This window comes from Chiloscyllium punctatum, chromosome 33 (assembly GCF_047496795.1).
Source record: "Chiloscyllium punctatum isolate Juve2018m chromosome 33, sChiPun1.3, whole genome shotgun sequence".
Classification (NCBI taxonomy): domain Eukaryota; kingdom Metazoa; phylum Chordata; class Chondrichthyes; order Orectolobiformes; family Hemiscylliidae; genus Chiloscyllium; species Chiloscyllium punctatum.
Window position 1 is genome coordinate 16264318 of NC_092771.1, and position 19652 is coordinate 16283969.

Sequence of the window (19652 nt, forward strand, 5' to 3'; positions counted from 1 at the left end):
TGGCTGATCTGTCCCAGGCATCAACTCCTCCTTTGTACCTGGAATTTGCTGTGACTATTGAATATTTGGCATTTTTGCATTTGCCCTGTCAGCAACGGGTCTCTCGTTTCAACAACGCTGCTGTATCTGTTTAGGGATTCATGGCCTATCCTATTTCCAAAATCTACTTAAACTCTTGTGTCAAATGAAGAAATTCTCACCTCCAAAGTAGGATCCATCAGACAGTTTGGTCTCCTTGTTGCCTTTTGTCAGGACACTGACAATCCCATGCTGGATAAAGTACATCTTCTTTCCTATAGTCCCTTCGCGGATAATGTAGTCTCCAGGTTGGAACACTTCAAACAGCAACTTAGTCAGCATGGATGTGACGAAATTAGGATCTGCATTGGCAAAGAGTGGCATGGAGGCTACCAGCTTCCTGCAGTTGAAGTTTATTATTTCCTGTCAAAAAGAAATGAAGGGGAGAAACGATAAACAGAATCACGTTTTCAGAAGGGAAATTGGTTTAGTTCATTTGGCTGGGTTGGTGGTTTATAGAGCAGTGTGATACTACCAGTGTGGGTTCAATTCCCATTACTGGTTTGAGGTTACCATGAAGGGCTCTCCTTCTCAAACTTTTCCCTCACCTGAGGTCTGGTGGCCAGTGGTGCCCAAAAAGAATCTGGGTTAAGGCCTCAAATAGTCACCTCATTTATTAACAACTTGGATGATGACATAGAAAGTCATATATTCAAATCGTTTGATGACATAAAGTTAGTTGCCGTTGTAGACAGTACAAAGGGAAATTACAAAGGGATATCAATAGACTAAGAAAATGGGCAAAACCGTGACAGGTGGAGTTCAATGTAAGTAAGTGTGAGGTTATCCATTTTGGACCAACAAAGGATGCTTTCTGTATAGGATGGAGGTTCAATACAATGGATACCCAAATCGACTCATACAGGGAGTGCAGATCTTTAGAAGGTCACAAACAGATGCAGAAAATAATAAAGAAAGCATATGGAATGCTGGACTTTATATTGAGAGTACAAAGATGAAGAAGTTATGCTGCAGATGTACAAAACCCTGGTTAGACCCCACTTGGAGTACTGTGAGCAGATGTGGGCACCACAACCAAGGAAGGATAGATTGGTTTTGAAGGGGGTTTGCATATGTTTAAAAGAATAATATCTGATCTTAAATTATGAGGAGATATTGTATAAATCAGGTCTGCTTCCTGCAGAACTTGGAAGGTTAAGGGGTGATCTGATTGATGTCTTCAAGATATTAACAGGAAAAGACAGGGTAGAAAAGATAAGTTATTTCTATTACTTGAGAACTCTAGAACCAGGGGACATTGTCTGAGAATTAAGGCCAGACCATTCAGGAGGGATATTCAGGCTTCTACATGCAGACGGTGGTAGATGTTTGAACATGAATTGATGAAGAAGCAATTGTTAATTTTAAATCTGCGATAGAAAAATTTTTGTTAAGCATTGGTCTTGAGGAATATGGGCGTGTGTGGTCACAGATCAGCCATGAACTCACTGAATGAGGCAATAGGCTCAAGGGACTGACCGGCTGACTCCTGTTCCAATGTTATCATGAAATATCTAAGTGGATACATTTTAGAGTCATAGAGATGTCCAGCGTGGAAATAGACCCTTTAGTCCAACTTGTCCATGCCAACCAGGTCCTAACTCAGTCTAGTCCTATTTGCCAGCCCTTGGCCCATATCCCTCTAAACCCTTCCTATTCATATACCCATCCAGATGCCTTTTAACTATCATAATTGTACTAGCCTCCACCACTTCCTCTGGCAGCTCATTCCATACACGCATTACCCTCTGTGAAAAAATTGCTTCTTAAGTCTCTTTTACATTTTTCCCCTCTCACCCTAAACCTATGCCCTCTAGTTCTGGATTCTCCCAAGCCAGGGTAAAGACATAATCTATTTACCTTATCCATGCCCCTCAGGATTTTATAAGCCTCTATAAAGTCATCCCTCAGCCTCCGACACTCCAGAGAAAACAGCCCCAGCCTATTCAGTCTCTCCCTCCACCCCTGACAACAACCTTGTAAATCTTTTCTGAACTCATTATTGGGCAGTGATAACAAGTTGATTTTATCCCATTTCCAGATGAGGCCAGTTGAAACTGCCAGAGTTGGTGTCAGAGTTGAGATCAAACCTGGTCTGCCCAGATTGATGACTACTCTACCAACTAGGGCAGCATGGTGGCTCAGTGGTTAGCACTGCTGCCTCACAACGCCAGGGACCCAGGTTTGATTTCAGCCTTGGGCGACTGTCTGTGTATAGTTTGTACATTCTCCCCGTGACTGTGATGGTTTCCTCCGGGTGTTCCAGTTTCTTCCCATAGTCCAAAGATGTGCAGGTCAGGTGAATTGGCCATTGTGGATTGCCTGTAGTGTTAGGTGCATTAGTCAGAGGGAAATGGCTCTGGGTGGGTTACTCTTCAGAGGGCCGGTATGGACTTGTTGGGCTGAAGGGCCTGTTTCCACACTGTAGGGAATCTAATCTAATCGAACTAGATTCCTCTGGGAACTTGGATGAGATCTTTGAACAATTTTAAAATGATTTCTTAAGTCTGCCCTTTTTAATAACATTCTGAGGTGGCAGGCTGGAAATCTACTCTCAGCCCACCCTGCTGTCTTGGCAGCTGTTGCTGTTTGGGAAGTATGGCATAGAGTGACTGGTAGATGCATTTTTTCCTTCCTCTATCGACAATGCCACCTGATGGTATGCAATTGAGATAGAATAGAATTAACACAGCGTGGAAGCAGGCCATTGGGCCCATCGAGTCCACACTGACCCTTCAAAGAGCACCCCACCCAGACCCTGTTCCCCATAACCCTACATTTTCCTCAGCTAATCCATCTAACCTACACATCCCTGAACAATTTAGCACGCCAATCCAGCTAACCTGCACATCTTTGGACGGAAACCAGAACCCCCAGAGGAAATCCACACAGACACGGGAGAATGTGCAAACAGTCTTCTGAGGGTGGAATCAAACCTAGCTCCCTGGTTCTATGAGGCAGCAATGCTAACCACTGAGCCACCATGTTGCCCAACCCACTGGCCTGTTGGCAAGGCATGGGACAATCACCCACATTCCAAAATCTGTGCCATTGCTTACCAAGGCTCCTTGCATTCTCCCTCAGCATTTTGTTAAAACCCAGTTCCAAAGAGTTATCATTAACATTAACCACCTTTTGTTTGCGCTCAACTGATTATATACATTCAAGCAGTGATGGCATAATGGGGGCAGCTTACTTGCAGGGAATCAGTGCAGTCTGAAAGAGCAGGGCCCACACTGACTCACCCTCCAGGTAACAAACAGGAACTATCCACAGTGTTATTTCAGCTTCTAATAAAACTGTGGAGCTCAGATATACCTTCAGGCTGTCTGGTCCTTGGATGTTTTTGTCACAAATATACAAAAATAGCAGCAAAACAATAACAAATCTGGACATGATAGTAAGATTTTTTTTTCAAATGTAAAAGAGTCTGATTTTTAAAGTGGGGGGAAGGAGGCTTGATAATGTCAGCCCCTTTCTAACCTGAAAAGAGGTTTGATCTCGATCAGATCAGAGGGGTAGTGACGTGAACCAGGCCTCTCATCATTTTGATGCTAATGCTTCCAGCCGATCGGAGAAACGCACACGGCAGGAGGAAGGTCTATAGAGTCTCTTTTTCATTTCTAAGATAAGGGCACTTCACTGCAGTCAGATATTCTATTGAACAGTCCTTCCCTGCGGTATTGGTATTTTACAGTGCCATGCCTCGTCAGTGTAAACATCAAGGGTTTTCAGCAGAAATAAAACTTTTGAAAATTGATAAAACAAACTGAGAAAGCTGCTTGGCTGGCAGTCAATGTAAGTCCTCTTGCTTTCCAAATGGCATAGCAAAATGGTGCAATACAGGGATAGATGTGTTGGCCAACTAATGACTGATGTCTGACTAATGAGTGTGGTCGCATGTGATGGAACATACTTTGTCACAGTTTGCAAGGCTATACACAGGCTTTAGCGCCACCAGAAATTAGAGTCACAAGCACCACCAGCATCTTCACTTGAGCAAAGTTAACACCAACAGCAAAGATATATAAGGGACTTAAAGGAAAACCTTTTCACACAGAGGGTGTTGCGAGTATGGAATGAGCTGTCAGAGGAAGTGGTGGAAGCTGATACAATTGCAACATTTAAAAAGCATCTGGGTGGGTACAGGAATAGCAGGGGTTTACAGGATGTGGGCCAGATGCTGGCAAACAGGACGAGATTAATTTGAGATATCTGGTTGGCATGAATGAGTTGGACCAACAGGTCTGTTTCCAAGCTGTGGACTCTATGATTCTATAAATAGCTGCTGCCAAGCCCCTTACCCATGGGCGCAATGGAAGCCTGTAACTAACGGGGAAAAATTGGTTACATTTTATAACTAGATCTTGAGGGATCCAACTCCATTGAAACTGAGCACCTTGAAAATAAAGCTCCTGCCCAACCGACTTTGCAAATTTTGATCTCTCTTCCATGTATAGTGTGTTGGAGAGCTTGATTGGCTGCAGAACTGGATTGCAATGCAGAGTGATACCAACAGCATAAGTTCAATTCCTGCACTGGTTGCGGCTAATATAAAGGTTCTGCTTTCTCAACCTCACCTTTTGCCTGAGAATGGTGACCCTCAGGTTAAACTCCCTGAAATGAGAGAGTGGCCCGATGGTCCACTGGGGCTACAGGCCATTCTAGTAGCCAAACTTACATTGCAGCCCCGAAAATGACCAAGGGAAATGCAGTGGGAATCTATTAATGGTGGAAATTGAATCACCTTGAAGGCACGAAGCAGAACTTTCTGATCCCAGTTGACTGGGCCAAGTTGATGGAAACATTTAAAACATGACAAACCAAGAGTTTGCTGTTTAACAGCGCCTCACCTCACGCAGAGGATCACTGAGCTCCCCGAGAATATTCTCCTCATCAAACATCTTGCCCTGAAAGCGATGCTCGTAATAATCGTGGATTCGCTGGCGCATGTCAGCTGGTAACTTGTGGAAGGACATGTACTGTTCCACTTGTTTGTACTGTGGAGGGGGAGAAAGAAAAGGTGAAGTTACTGGACATTAAGCACCTTCAGTCAGTTGCTAGTGCAGGGCTAACAAAACTTTAAAAGGGCCTGTACTCTATATCCAACAATATTGGTCATATTTGGAATGGCTAGACCAAAGAACTAGAGCCAAACTAGTGACTTAAAGTCAGAACTTAGCAAATCCAACTCTTGCCCTTGTCACTGAGGTTTCAAAGAGAAGGCACTAAAACCCAATAAATTTATAATTCTGCAGTGTACAAGCTACAGTGGTCTCCCTAATGTCCGGCAAACTGATCATTGATGAAAACTATACCTCTAGAATGATTTGGCCTCAATTTATATGACAGAGACACACAAGTGCTAATGCCCCCTCACTGACTCGTGCGGAATCTGTCAACAATTGGATTGAGTTGTACATGCACGCACACCCACATAAAAGCACATATCTTAAACTTAGAGAGTTACAGCTCGGCTTTCTGCTGGAGGGTTGCAAAAATCTCAGCCCAGTGGGGGGGGGGGGAGGTTTCCACGCATCTGACGTTGATGAATGAAGCCCATTCATAACCAGAAAAAAAATCTTTCTCCAGATCTTAAAGCATTACCGGTAATGTAGTGGTGGCAGTGCTGGATGGCAAATGATCTATTGAGTGTGGAGTTATCGGCACAAACACTTTCGTGACACTCTGAGTGGCCCTAACGGGCAAAGTGCATACCAGCATATGAATTAGGAGCAGACTCTGCTCTGCTATTTGATAATATCATGGCTGTTCTGATTGCAGCTACAAGACCACTGCTTTGCTTATCCCCCAACACCCTTTGACATCCATGTTGGTCAAGAATCAATCTAACCCAGCCTTAAAAATATTCATTGGCCCTGCCTCCACTGCTCTTTGGGGAAGTGAGTCCCACAGATTCATAACAATCTAAGAGCAACAAATTGTCATCAGAGTCATAAATGGGAGCCTCACGCACCACCCCCCTCTATTTTTACCCGCATCTTGTCAAGAAGATGAGAACAAAATTACTTCCCTCAAAGGGTCATGAATCTGAGGGATTCACTACCCCAGCATGCATTGGATGCTGAGACATTGAGTAAATTTGAGGAGGTGATAGACACTTTTCATTCGTAATGGGTTGAAGGGTTATGGAGAATAAACAGGATAGTGGAGTTGAGGCCGAGATGGGATCAGCCATGATCGTATTAAATGATGAGGCAGGCTAGCGGGCTGAATGGCCTACTCCTGCTCCTAGTTCTTATGTCCTTACATCACAAGACAGCAAGTTGACACAAGTCAGGTTAAAGGGCGGAGTTCAGAGTACTGTGATGCTGAGCTGGATCCGTGGTGATAGACAGAGCTGCTCTGCTTAAATCGATCATCTATAATTATTAACCACATCTTATTATCGCTGTTGATGTCAATGGAGCATATTTGTCTCAAATGATTCAGGAGGCTGTGTTAGTGAATTTCCTGTGAATGATAGAAGTTAGTGAATGATAGAGCACAGATAGACCCCATTAAGCTCATTCCTATTTGGAAAACAAGCAGCCAATTGGGTGGCATGGCTCCTCAGTGGTTAGCACTGCTGTCTCACAGCGCCAGGAGTTTGCATTTTCTCCCGTGTCCATTAAACATAGGAGTGGAAGTAAGGCCATTCGGCCCATTGACTCCACTCTGCTGTTTAATCATGGCTGATGGGTCTGTGCAGGTTTCCTCCCACACACCGAAGATGTGCAGGTTTGGTGGATTGTCTGTGGTGTCCAGGGATGTGCAGGTTTAGCCATGCGAAATGCAGAGTTATAGGGATAGGGTAGGATGCTCTTTGAAGGTTGGTATGGGCTGAATGGCCTCCTTCCACACTGAAGGGATTCTATGATTTCCTGAAGCTGACTTCTCTACTCCTTCAAACAGCATGTGGAATGTCCAGCCTTTGGGTTGCACATAGCCAAGCTCTTAGATCTCTGACTGTTAGCCCTTTTTGTACTTCTGTTACCAATCTGATTGCTGGTTCAGTTTCATTTTGTACTTGGAAGTTTTGCAAATTCCTTCTCCTCCTGTATGGCTCAGTATGGAAGGAGGCCATTCAGCCCATACTAACCTTCAAAGAGCATCCCACCCTATCCCTATAACCCTGCATTTCCTGTGGTTAAACCTGCACATCCCTAGACACCACAGACAATCTTTGGTGTGTGGGAGGAAACCTGCACAGATCCATCAGCCATGATTAAATGGCAGAGTGGACTCAATGGGCCGATTGGCCTTACTTCCTCTCCTATGTCTTATGGACACGGGAGAAAGTGCAAACTCCAGGCAGTCACCCAAGCTTAGGGCTTGAACCCATGTCCCTGGCGCTGTGAGACAGCAGTGCTAACCACTGAGGGACCATGCCACCCGATTGGCTGCTTGTTTTCCAAACAGGAATAAGCTGAACGAGGTCTATCTGTGCTCTATCATTCACTGATTCTATCATGTGGGCACAGCAGTGCTCATGAGGTGCCCGTACAATTGTGGCTATATATTATTTTTACCTTAATCCTAACTCAGAAAAGTTACAATCATCAGCAAGTGGGAGGCATTTGTAAATTAATGGGAACGTAATTGCAAACGGTGACTGCTGGACTACAAAAAACAACAAAGCATTCAAAACAAAATTGGGTTTTCTGCCATAGCCCACTTATCCTTTGCCTTTTGTTCAAACTCTATTGGGAAATGCAGAAACCATCATCAGGTCAGAAGCCAAAGTAAAAATGCCCACTGACTCATTGTTACTCAGTAGCCTGTTAGCGTGGTGATAAGAAAATGTGTTTTTTTTGGATTTACACTGGTGCTAGTACCTCATTGCCAGATCTACTGGGCTGCTTAACTGCATGTCATATTGAAAGCATTTCTGACAGAAACACCATATTTGAAGGTATTAGGGAAGTATATTATCAATGCACAGCCTCAAAGTTTGTGCATCTGTAGATTGGGGAAATCAATCATATTTCATGCCTGCCTCCACAATTTGGCGTACATTCAAAACTGACCGTGGAGTAAGATGGAGCACGTGAGCCTCATAACCTTAGCTGCCATACCTTCATACAGTGCTGATGCCCATTAGCATGGTTCATAAACGTATACTGACATACTGTTTGTTTTAAAAGTGCAGTCGACATCACCCTGAACCTCTTTGACCTGACCTAAGGCGTGGTCACCCTCAGGTTAAACCACCACCAGTCATCTGTCTTTAATGAGAGAGCAGTCCTATAGTCCACAAGAACTGTGGCAAATCTACTTTATTCTTAAAGGTGTACGGATGTACTGACCATGAGATATATGACTGAATTAACTCCACAGAGGCTGGTATCCTGTCACCAAGTCATCCTTTATTCAAACATGGAGACTCTTTGACACCGGCATAACTTCATCAGAGACAGCACCCAGAGTGCCGAAATCTCTGACACTCCTCTTTTTATCTGTCAGACAGGGCTCCCTGGTTGCAAAAGATTACCAGGCCCAATCAGTGAACTCATATTCTACAAGATCCAGCTGGCTGACCTAATTGCAGTCACTACATTGACAACTCTCCCCATCCAACTCCTCTGGACTTTGAACACTTCTCTCACCTTCATTTCTCCAAAGCAAACACCTTATTTGAAACAATTTGATTTGATTTGATACATTATTGACACATGTACTGAGATACAGTGAAAATGATTGTTTTGCATGCTAACCAGACAAATCATACCTTACATACATATATCAGGTTAATAGAACAGAGTCCACTGCCATTTGCGTGTGGATGAGAGTTCCAAACATCTACCACCTGATTGGTCTGGCACTAATTCGCAGGTTTGCCAAAAATAGAAATTGCTGGAAAAGCTCAGCAGGTCTGGCAGCAGCTGTGGAGAGAAATCAGAGTTCATGTTTCCGTTTGAGTGACCCTTCCTCAGATTATGCCCCCTAATTCTAGAACACCCAACTAATGGTAATTGTTTATCTTTATCTACCATATTTTTTCCTGTTAATGTCTTGAAGACTTTGATCAGATCACTCCTTATCCTTTTAAATTCTAGAGAAAACAGGCCTGATTTGTCTCATCCTACCTATTATTTTCTCAATGTTCATAGATAAATATGGGAACAAAAAATAGTGTCATGGATGGACCCAAGATTTGCTTAAAAATTCTGTTATCGGATACAGGCATTTGACAACATTTGCTATCCCTCCTTAATTGCCCTTAAGCTTTACATGTCAGATTTATTCATTGAATCCCACAAGCTACCTTGATGGGATTTGAACCCATATCCCAAAAAAGCATTAATGGAAGACTTGGGATTACTCGTTGATGACAGTTCCATTACACTACTGCCTTCCTAGCAGCAGTTGTAAGCTGTAAATTGCAAAGCAGTTATTACTTTGTTAAATTGCAACTTGTTAACAAAAAGCCTCATAGGAGCTTTGTGAAGGGAGAACCAGCAACAAAACACACCTCTTCTGCAGATACCATGCTGCTTGGGGTAATTGCTGTGTAACTACAAATGTTCGGATAATCTGTGTGCCTTTAGAGTTTTCACCCCAGGGAAGCCAATCTACAGCTCTAACCAAATTATTACTGTGTACAGTCATCCTCTCAGCGGCCTCACTACAACATGCCCGGTAACTAAAGCACTTTTGTAGAACATGCTATTTTCCTGATTTGGAGGTGCCGGTGTTGGACTGGGGTGTAGAAAGTTAAAAATCACACGACACCAGGTTATAGTCCAACAGGTTTAATTGGAAGCACACTAGCTTTCGGAGCGCTGCTCCTTCATCAGGTGATAGTGTCCACAACCACCTGATGAAGGAGCGTCGCTCCGAAAGCTAGTGTGCTTCCAATTCAACCTGTTGGACTATAACCTGGTGTTGTACTACTGTGTAGCATGAAAATTTATTGTACAAGAAAAGAAATTACCAGTTTCAAAAAAACTAAAGGACAACTCAATAACCTCTTTTGTTGGACATTCTTTCTAATAATTGTTTGAACATTCCAAACTCCCTTTTTCTTAATCACAATTTTCTCCTTTGAGTCAGCTATGGCTCTTTTGGTAGGACTCGTGACTGAATCAGAAGGTTGTGCATGTTCAAGTTAAGACTCCCAGATGTCAGCTCGAATATCTAGGCTGACTCTGCAGTGCAGTACTGAGGGAGTGCTGCATTGTCAGAGGTGCCATCTTTCAGATGAGTTGTCAAACTGAAGCCCCAACTTCCCTCTCATTTGATCTGAAAACATTCCCTTGAAATATTTCAAAGGAAAAGCAAGGGAGATTTCCCTTGTACCCTGGCCTCAATCAACATCATAGAACATAGAACATTACAGCGCAGTACAGGCCCTTCGGCCCTCGCTGTTGTGCCGACCTGTGGAACCAATCTGAAGCCTATCTATCCTACGCTATTCCATTTTCATCCATCTGTTTATCTAATGACCATCTAAATACCCTTAAACTTGGTGAGTCTATTACTGTGCAGGCAGTGCATTCCATGCCCCTACTACACTCTGAGTAAAGAAACTAAATCTGACATCTGTCCTATATCTATTGGCCCTCAATTTAAAGTTATGTCCCCTCATGCTGACCATCACCATCCGAGGAAAAAGACACTTACTGTCCATCCTATCTAACCATCTGATCATCTTATATGTCTCAATTAAGTCACCTCTCAACCTTCTCTTTAACAAAAACAGCCTCAAGTCCTTCAGCCTTTCCTCATTAGACCTTCCTTCCATAATAAGAAACATCTTATTAAATCTCCTCTGAACCCTTTCCAAACCTTCCTCATCCTTCCTGTAATGCAGTGACCAGAACTGTACACAATACTCCAAGTGCAGCCCCACCAGAAATTTGTACAGCTGCAGCAAGACATCAGGTTATTCACTCATTGCAGTTTGTGGGAGCTTGCTGTGCACAAATTCTGTATCGCCTTTCCTGCATCCTAACAGTCACTACACTTCAAAAAGTACTTCAATGGCTCCACAGGAGGGAGGAAATAGACAATAGACAATAGACAATAGGTGCAAGAGTAGGCCATTCTGCCCTTCGAGCCTGCACCACCATTCATTATGATCATGGCTAATCATCCTCAATCAGTATCCTGTTCCTGCCTTATCTCCATAACCCTTTATTCCACTATCCTTGAGAGCTCTATCCAACTCTTTCTTAAATGAATTCAGAGACTGGGCCTCCACTGCCCTCTGGGGCAGAGCATTCCACACAGCCACCACTCTCTGGGTGAAGAAGTTTCTCCTCATCTCTGTCCTAAATGGCCTACCCCTTATTTTTAAGCTGTGTCCTCTGGTTCGGGACTCAACCATCAGCGGAAATATGTTTCCTGCCTCCAGAGTGTCCAATCCTTTAATAATCTTATACGTCTCAATCAGATCCCCTCTCAGCCTTCTAAACTCAAGGGTATACAAGCCCAGTCACCCCAATCTTTCAACATAAGATAGTCCCACCTTTCCAGGAATTGACCTCATGAACCTATGATGCACTCCCTCAATAGCCAGAATGTCTTTCCTCAAATTTGTAGACCAGAACTGCATACAATATTCCAGGTGCGGTCTCACCAGGACCCTGTACAGCTGCAGAAGAACCTCTTTGCTACTATACTCAATCCCTCTTGTTATGAAGGCCAGCATGCTATTAGCCTTCTTCACTACCTGCTGTACCTGCATGCTTGCCTTCATTGACTGGTGTACAAGAACACCCAGATCTCTTTGTACTGCCCCTTTACCTAACTTGACTCCATTTAGGTAGTAATCTGCCTTACTGCTCTTGCCACCAAAGTGAATAACCATACATTTATCCACATTAACCTGCATCTGCCATGCATCTGTTAACTCACCTAACCTGTCCAGGTCACCCTGTAATCTCCTAACATCCTCCTCACATTTCACCCTGCTTTTTATCATCAGCAAATTTGCTAATGCTACTATTCATACCACATATCATTAATATATATTGTAAAAAGCTGCGGTCCCAGCACTGATCCCTGCGGTACCCCACTGGTCACCGCCTGCTATTCCAAAAGGGAGTTGTTTATCACTACTCTTTGTTTCCTGTCAGCCAACCAATTTTCAATCCAAATCAGTACTTTGCCCCCAATACCATGCGCCCTAATTTTGCTCACTAACCTCCTATGTGGGACTTTATCAAAGGCTTTCTGGAAATCCAGGTACACTACATCCACTGGATCTCCCTTGTCCACCTTCAGAGTTACATCCTCAAAAAATTCCAGAAGATTAGTCAAGCATGATTTCCCCTTCATAATCCATGCTGACTCTGACCTATCCTGTTACTGCTATCCAGATGTGTTGGAATTTCAACCTTTATAATTGACTCCAGCAACTTTCCCACCATTGAGGTCAGAACTAACTGGTCTATAATTTCCGGCTTTCTCTCTTGCTCCTTTCTTAAAAAGTGGTACAACATTAGCCACCCTCCAATCACCAGGAACTGATCCTGAATCTATCAAAAATAACCACCAATGCATCCACGATTTCCCGAGCCACCTCCTTCAGTACCCTGAGATGTAGACCATCAGGCCCCGGGGACTTGTCAGCCTTCAGACCTGACAGTCTCTCCAACACCAATTCCTGGCAAATATAAATTCCCTTCAGTTCAGGTCCTTCAGCCACTGTTACCTCTGGGAGATTGCGTGTGTCTTCCCCAGTGAACACAGATCTGAAGTATCAATTCAACTCTTCTGCCATTTCTTTGTTCCCTGTAATATATTCCCCCGTTTCTGTCTTCAAGGGCCCAATTTTGGTCTTGACCATTTTTTTCCTTTTCACATACCTAAAAAAGCTTTTACTATCCTCCTTTATATTTTTGGTCAGTTTACCTTTGTACCTCATTTTTTCTCTGTGTATTTCCTTCTTAGTTACCCTCTGCTGTTCTTTAAAAGCTTCCCAGTCCTCCGTTTTCCCACTCATCTTTGCTATGTTATACTTTTTCTCTTTTGACTTTATATGTTTCTTAACTTCCCTCGTCAGCCACAGCCACCCCTGCCTCCTCATAAGATCTTTCTTCCTTTTTGGAATGAATTGATCCTGCATCTTCTGCATTATACCCGGAATAATCTGCCTTTGCTCCTCCACTGTCATCCCTGCCAAGGTATTGCACCATTGAATTTTGGCCAGCTCCTCCCTCACAGCTCTATAGTTCCCTTTATTCAACTGGAATATTGTCACTACCAATTATACCCTCTCCCTTTCAAATTGCAGATTGTAGCTTATTGTATTATGGTCACTACATCCTAATGGCTCCTTCACTTTGAGGTCCCTGATCAATTCTGATTCATTGCACAATACCAGATCCAGAATTGCCTTCTCCCAGGTAGGGTCCAGCACCAGCTGCTCCAAGAATCCATCTCAGAGGCACTCCACAAAGTCTCTTTCTTGAGGTCCAATACCATCCTGATTCTCCCAGTCTACCTGCATGTTGAAATCCCCCATAACAACTATAGTAACATGTTTGCGACAGGCCAATTTCAGCTCCTTATTCAACTTACACCCTACATCCATACTACTATTTGGGAACCTGTAGATAACTCCCAAGAGGGTCTTTCTACCCTTTGAATTTCTTAGCTCTATCCATACTGACTCTACATCCCCCGAATTCTAGGTAACCCCGCGCAAGGGACTGAATATCATCCCTTACCAACAGGGCCATCCCACCCCCTCTGCCCATCAGTCTGTCCTTACAATAGCACGGATTGCCTTGAATATTCATTTCCCAGGCCTGTCCACTTGAAGCCACGTCTCAGTTATCCCCACAATATCGTAGCTGCCAATTTCCAAAAGAGCCTCAAGCTCATCCATCTTATTTCTAATACTTCGTCCATTCATATATAGTATTTTAAATTTATTATTGACTCACCCTTCCTATCAACCCCTATTTCACTCAACCTTACAGCATGATCCCTTTTTGAGTTTTCTGCTTCATTGATACCGTTGTCTTTCTTGACTTCCCTTGTTCTAACTTTCCCTTCAATTTCCTTCTTAAACATCCCCCACCCCCGCTATCTAGTTTAAACACAGCTGTGTTGCAGTAGCAAACCTGCCTGCTAGAATGCTGGTCCCCAACCTATTAAGGTGCAAACCGTCTCTCTTGTATCATTTATGCTTACCACAAAACATAGTGATCCAAGAATTTAAATCCTTGCTTCCTGCACCAGTTCCCCAGCCACACCTTCAAGTCCATTATCCCCCTGTTTCTGGCCTCTCCAGCCCGAGGAACTGGAAGCAAACCGGAGATAACCACCATGGACGTCCTGCTTTTCAGCCTTCTTCCTAGTTCTCTGAAGTCCCGCTGTAGTATTACATTGGATTACTTACAGTGGGGAAACAAGCCCTTCAGCCCAACAAGTCCACACTGACCCTCCGAAGCGCAACCCACCCAGACCCATTCCCCGACACCTAAAACTGCAGGCAATTTAGCATGGCCAACTCACCTAACCTGCACATTTTGGACTGTGGGAGGAAGCCGAAGCACACCCATGCAGACACGGGGAGAATGTGCAAACTCCACACAGACGGTTACCTGAGCCAGGAATTGAACCAGGGTCTCTGGCACTGTGAGGCAGCAGTGCTAACCACTGTGCCACCCACTCTTCCTCCTCCTCTTCCTGACATCATTTGTGCCGATATGTACCACCACCTCTGGCTCTTCACCTTCACCCTTGAGGATTTCATGCACTCTGTCTGCGATGTCCTTAATCCTGGCACCAGGAAGGCAACACACCATCCTTAAATCCCGCCTGTTGCCACAGAAACCCCGTTCAGTTCCTCTCACTATGGAGTCCCCTATCACCATGGCTCTGTGAGATGTCTGACTCCTCGGCTCTGCCTCCACGCCAACTTTTGATTGACAGACCTGACCGCCTCGCGGACTGGCAGTGTCATTTGTCTCTACTGTTTCCAAAAGATTCAACTTGTTCCTAACAGGTACTTCCCCCACGGTCTCTTGCACCTGTCTCCTCTCTGCCTTCCACATCGTCTTCTCTCTTCTGCTCTCTTCTGGTATGGTCAGTGTAATAACCTCGCTGAAGGTCCTGTCCAGAAAGATCTCGTTCTCTCGGATGAGCCTAAGGTCCTCGAGTTCTTTCTTCAGTGCTGCAATATGCTCTGTCAGTAGCTGAACGTACACACACTTTCCACACTTATACAAGCCAGACACACCAGAGTCGTTGACCTCCCACATCATGCACGTAGCACACTGAACCAGCTGGGTAGTCATGTCTTCACCCTCTTCAACTGTGGCATAATCACTTCACTCAACCTCCTTGTCAAAGACTCCTGAGCTAAATGCTGCGGATGCTATCTTTTAGAAGTGATATTAAACTGAAATTCTGTCTCCCTGTTCATATAGATGTCCGAGATCCAATGGCTCTATTTGAAGACAATCATAAGAATATCAAGAGATTCAATCAATTTACTTCCACCTACACAACCCAAAATGGATTGGGCGAACAATCTCCTCATTGTTGTTTGTGGGTTTTTTTTTTAAAACATCAGTGTTTGGGTATACTGTGGCATACCTTCGGACCATCACAGCCTTAAATGGGCCACAAACTCAGATCTTCTGGTCCAAAGATCATGACATTACCACTGCACACTCTCTGTCATGGGTTGTGGTGTGATAAATGACTTACCCATTTAGCAAATCATTACAATTCAAAGTAATTGCATGAAAGGTTCTGTGAGACATTAGGCATGTTGCAATTTTCAACATTACAACTTCAGAAATACTTCATCGTCTGTAAACTGGGCATTCCCTGTTTTGTTGCTGAGGTTTGGGGGGGGGCGGGGTTTGAGCTATCGGGAGATGCTGAATAGGCTGGGGCTGTTTTCCCTGGAGGCTGAGGGGTGACCTTATAGAGGTTTATAAAATCATGAGGGGCATGAATAGGGTAAATGGCTAAGGTCTTTTTGTTCCCAGGGTAGGCGAGTCCAGAACTAGAGGGCACAGGCTTAAGGCGAGATGAAAGATTTAAAAGGGACCTAAGGGGTAACGTTTTCACACAGAGGGTGGTGGGTGGATGGAATGAGCTGCCAGAAGAAATGATGGAGGCTGGTGCAGTTACAACATTTAAAAGGCATCTGGATGAGTAGATAAATAGGAAGGGCTTAGAGGGATGTGGGCTAAATGTTGACAAATGAAACCAGATTAATTTAGGATACCTAGTTGGCATGGACGAGTCGGACTGAGGCTGTATGCCTCCATGATTCTATGACTCTAAGGCAAATGCCAGACACCCCGCACTTTGGTGGGGAGAGGGGACTGTGCAGACACCTATGAAGAACTGGATCCAGATGACCTTTGATTAGTTGGGAACGGGACCTGGCGAGGGAGTTGTTGAGGGGGGGGTCCATCTAATGTAGCTGGATATTCTCTGTGTGTACCACCATGATGAAATTTGAATTCAAATTGCAATATGGTGACCAAGCACTTGAACCCAATTGGCAAAATAAATCCAGAATTGTAAAGCAAGCATCAGCATTTGAATGAAGGCATTGCTATGATAATCCTCAAGGGTCACCCTTAACCTTTGTGGATGGAACCTCAGATTTGCTAATTTGTGATGCTTGACTCACGCCAATGTGGTTGACTCTAAAATTGCCTGGCAAGCCATTCAGAAATATCATTCCTATCGTTTCCTTAAGAGCAATTGGGATGGCCAATGAAGTCCACATCCCATGAATGAATTAAAAAAAGAAAATCTTCACAATTAAGTGGTCTGATTGCATTTAGAATACTGTGTGCAGTTTGGTTTCTGCAGTAAGAAAACTATTCTTTTATTTTAGGAAGTCATTTGGAATCATGGATTACGTAGTTTTCCACTTCAAGTTCAATGGGTTCTAAGAGAGTTGCTAAATCTAATGTACAATTGGCAGACTCTGCAGAGTAGGTTTGGTCGAATAAGTCAATTGGAGATTCGTGCACTCTCTCGGACACCTCACTTTCCCAGCATGTTTGTGACAAAGTCTCTCAATATGCTTGGTCCTTAACCAAAAACACTTCTCCATTTTGTTTGGTCACATGTGAGAATTAGCCACTAAGAGAGTCAAGTCAAGGGTAGCTTTATTTGTCATTTCTACCATATACAACTGATGGAGTCAAAACGAGACAGAGTTCCCCCAGGACCAAAATGCTACATGAACAGCACACATGACACGATCATACACAGGGCAGCATAAGGTGCATAAGAAGTGCAAAACATGCAAGGCAACACAGTAATTCCTGACATGCCAAGAGAATAGGCACAGTGGTGTACAAATTACGGTGTAATAAAAGAATGATAATTAATAAAACTAGCCAGTGAGTGTGAGTATTGACTGCAGTGTGGAAATGACACTGCAGAAAAAGAGCAACCTGTAAAATGAGGGAATGAAAGGATTGAAATGTGAGAAGCGATACTGTAAGTTAGGTCTGCTCTCACTGTTAAAGAGTAGATTGAAAAGTGATATGAGAGCTGATTTTAGGATTCTAAATTAACTAGCTGTTATCTACTTTGTGCAAATGTTTTTGAGCAAAGTGTCCGGGTTCGAATTATATTTAAGCGAGCTTCCTTGGAGTCAAAGTTAATGCTAGTTCCTGAGAACTGTCGATAAGGACACTGTCTGAGTGGTTGCTGACCGTGGTCATGATTTCAGCAGCAAACTGCAGTCCCAGCTGATTAATTCTGATGATTTAAATGAGATATGAGCAATTATAAAAAAAAATCACCAGACTGTCCACACTAACCCCCCCTCCCATAACAAACATGGGACAAATGAGCATTCATTTAAAAGTCAGTGGTCAGCTTATAAGCATGTATCAAGAATGAGGAATATTTGGTCAAAAGTCTTCGTTCAACGTTTACTTAATATTAACTATTACTCAAGAGAAAATGATAATTTGGACCATGACAAGCTGTGTCAACTTGCCCAGGACAAGTGGAACCAAAGACCACAGTGTGCACTTGAAGGGGACTACATTCAAAGTAATCAGCAGAAATAATTTCAATGAGCTAGTGGTTGATCTATAGAACAGGCTTCCTGAGTTGATGGTGAAAGCAATTAGTAGTGATTCATTCAAATTTAATTAGTTAGATTCCTTTCGGATACAGTATATGAGTAATTTGAGACAAGATGTGTGGTGAGTGGAACATACTTTGGGGAGGAACCTTTGACCTTGTTTCTGCAGGTCCCAAAGCTCTCTACCACTGAGTTTCTCCTTGCCTCATGTCTGGGTTTTCTGGATATAAATCGATTGAGGTAGGTCAGTCAACAGACAAATTATTGGTACATCTTGCAACTATGCAGATGGAATAAGGTGAAATCCTTGAATCTCGCTCTTCATTTGCTTAATGAAAACCAAAGTTTCTAAGGACTCAAGAGGATGAAAATTGGACTTCACAGAATTAGAAAGCCAAACTGGATGCAAAATTGACAGAAACCAAGGTCAAAGCAGATTGAAACAAAAACTGAAGAACAAATTGATTGCTAAATAAATGTTTGCTGTGGTATGTGCAGGTGTACAGGCTGGTGCACATAATGGAGTAAGGCATGAGGGTTAGAATCTCAAACTTTGTCAATTTTCTATCTATTAAGACAAGAGAAATCTGTTGGATGACCTGTTGGAGATCTTTAAAATTATTAAAGGATTTGATACATAAAAATTATGTTTCCACTTGTGTGATTGGACAGTAACTAGGGGCCATAAGCATAAGATAGTCAGTAATAAACCTAATAGGGAATTGACTGCTTACCCAGCGACTGTGGAAATGACAGCCACAAGCAGATGCTGGTGTTGAATAGGATGATGAGTTATGTGGAAACGAAAACAATATTTGAGAGAGAAAGATGCAAAAGATTATGTTGAATGGGTGAGACAACAATGGAAGTTTGAGGAATGGTGGCAAGAGATATAAATGGAGCATAAAGAAAAGCATGAACCAATGGGCCAAATGGTCAGTGTATTGACAGAAAAGATTGACAAGAAATAGAGTTAGGTTAAAAAAAAGATACAGGCATTGACCACATTGTGCTAGCAGTACAACTCTTAAATTTACTCCTAAATGTCACAATTAAGCCTTGCTATTTGATACGGAACACTGGCCTGAACTCTCCCCAATATTGATATGTCGTGATCAGATTTCACACAGGCACTTCCTGCAGTGCCTTGCTATCGTTTCATCCAACAGCAAAGTCAAACATCTGTGAAACTGTTGTGGGAAATTGATCCTGTTGCTGGATAATTCAGGTGTTGGCCACTGTAACATCTAAGTTCAAATCAGTAAGAGGAGGCCTTTCTTCTTTGAGTGCCTAATAACCATGACACCTAACAGGAGACAGTTAACTGTATGTTTCTTCAACAGGGTGAGGACAATCTGCCCTCTGGGCCAGTACACGGCAGGTCAAAGGTGAATTAGCACTAAACAGACACTCTAGTTGCTTATTTAGGTGGATCTACAGGCTCCATTTGACAGAAGCTTGGTCCCAGGTGTTAGTAGGTAAAAACAATGACTGCAGATGCTGGAAAACATATTCTGGATTAGTAGTGCTGGAAGAG

The 19652-nt window shown here is 43.3% G+C and overlaps 1 protein-coding gene across 1 annotated transcript in view; it reads right to left on the minus strand.

Moving 5' to 3' along the window:
• Window positions 1-19652, minus strand: part of LOC140458455 (potassium/sodium hyperpolarization-activated cyclic nucleotide-gated channel 3-like) — a 407121-nt gene that overhangs the window by 82917 nt on the left and 304552 nt on the right. The window contains exons 5-6 of the mRNA XM_072553060.1: window positions 4932-5078; window positions 201-441 (exon numbers count right to left, since the gene is read on the minus strand). Of these exons, the coding sequence (XP_072409161.1) occupies window positions 201-441; window positions 4932-5078 (388 nt within the window). The remainder of the gene's footprint in view (window positions 1-200; window positions 442-4931; window positions 5079-19652) is intronic.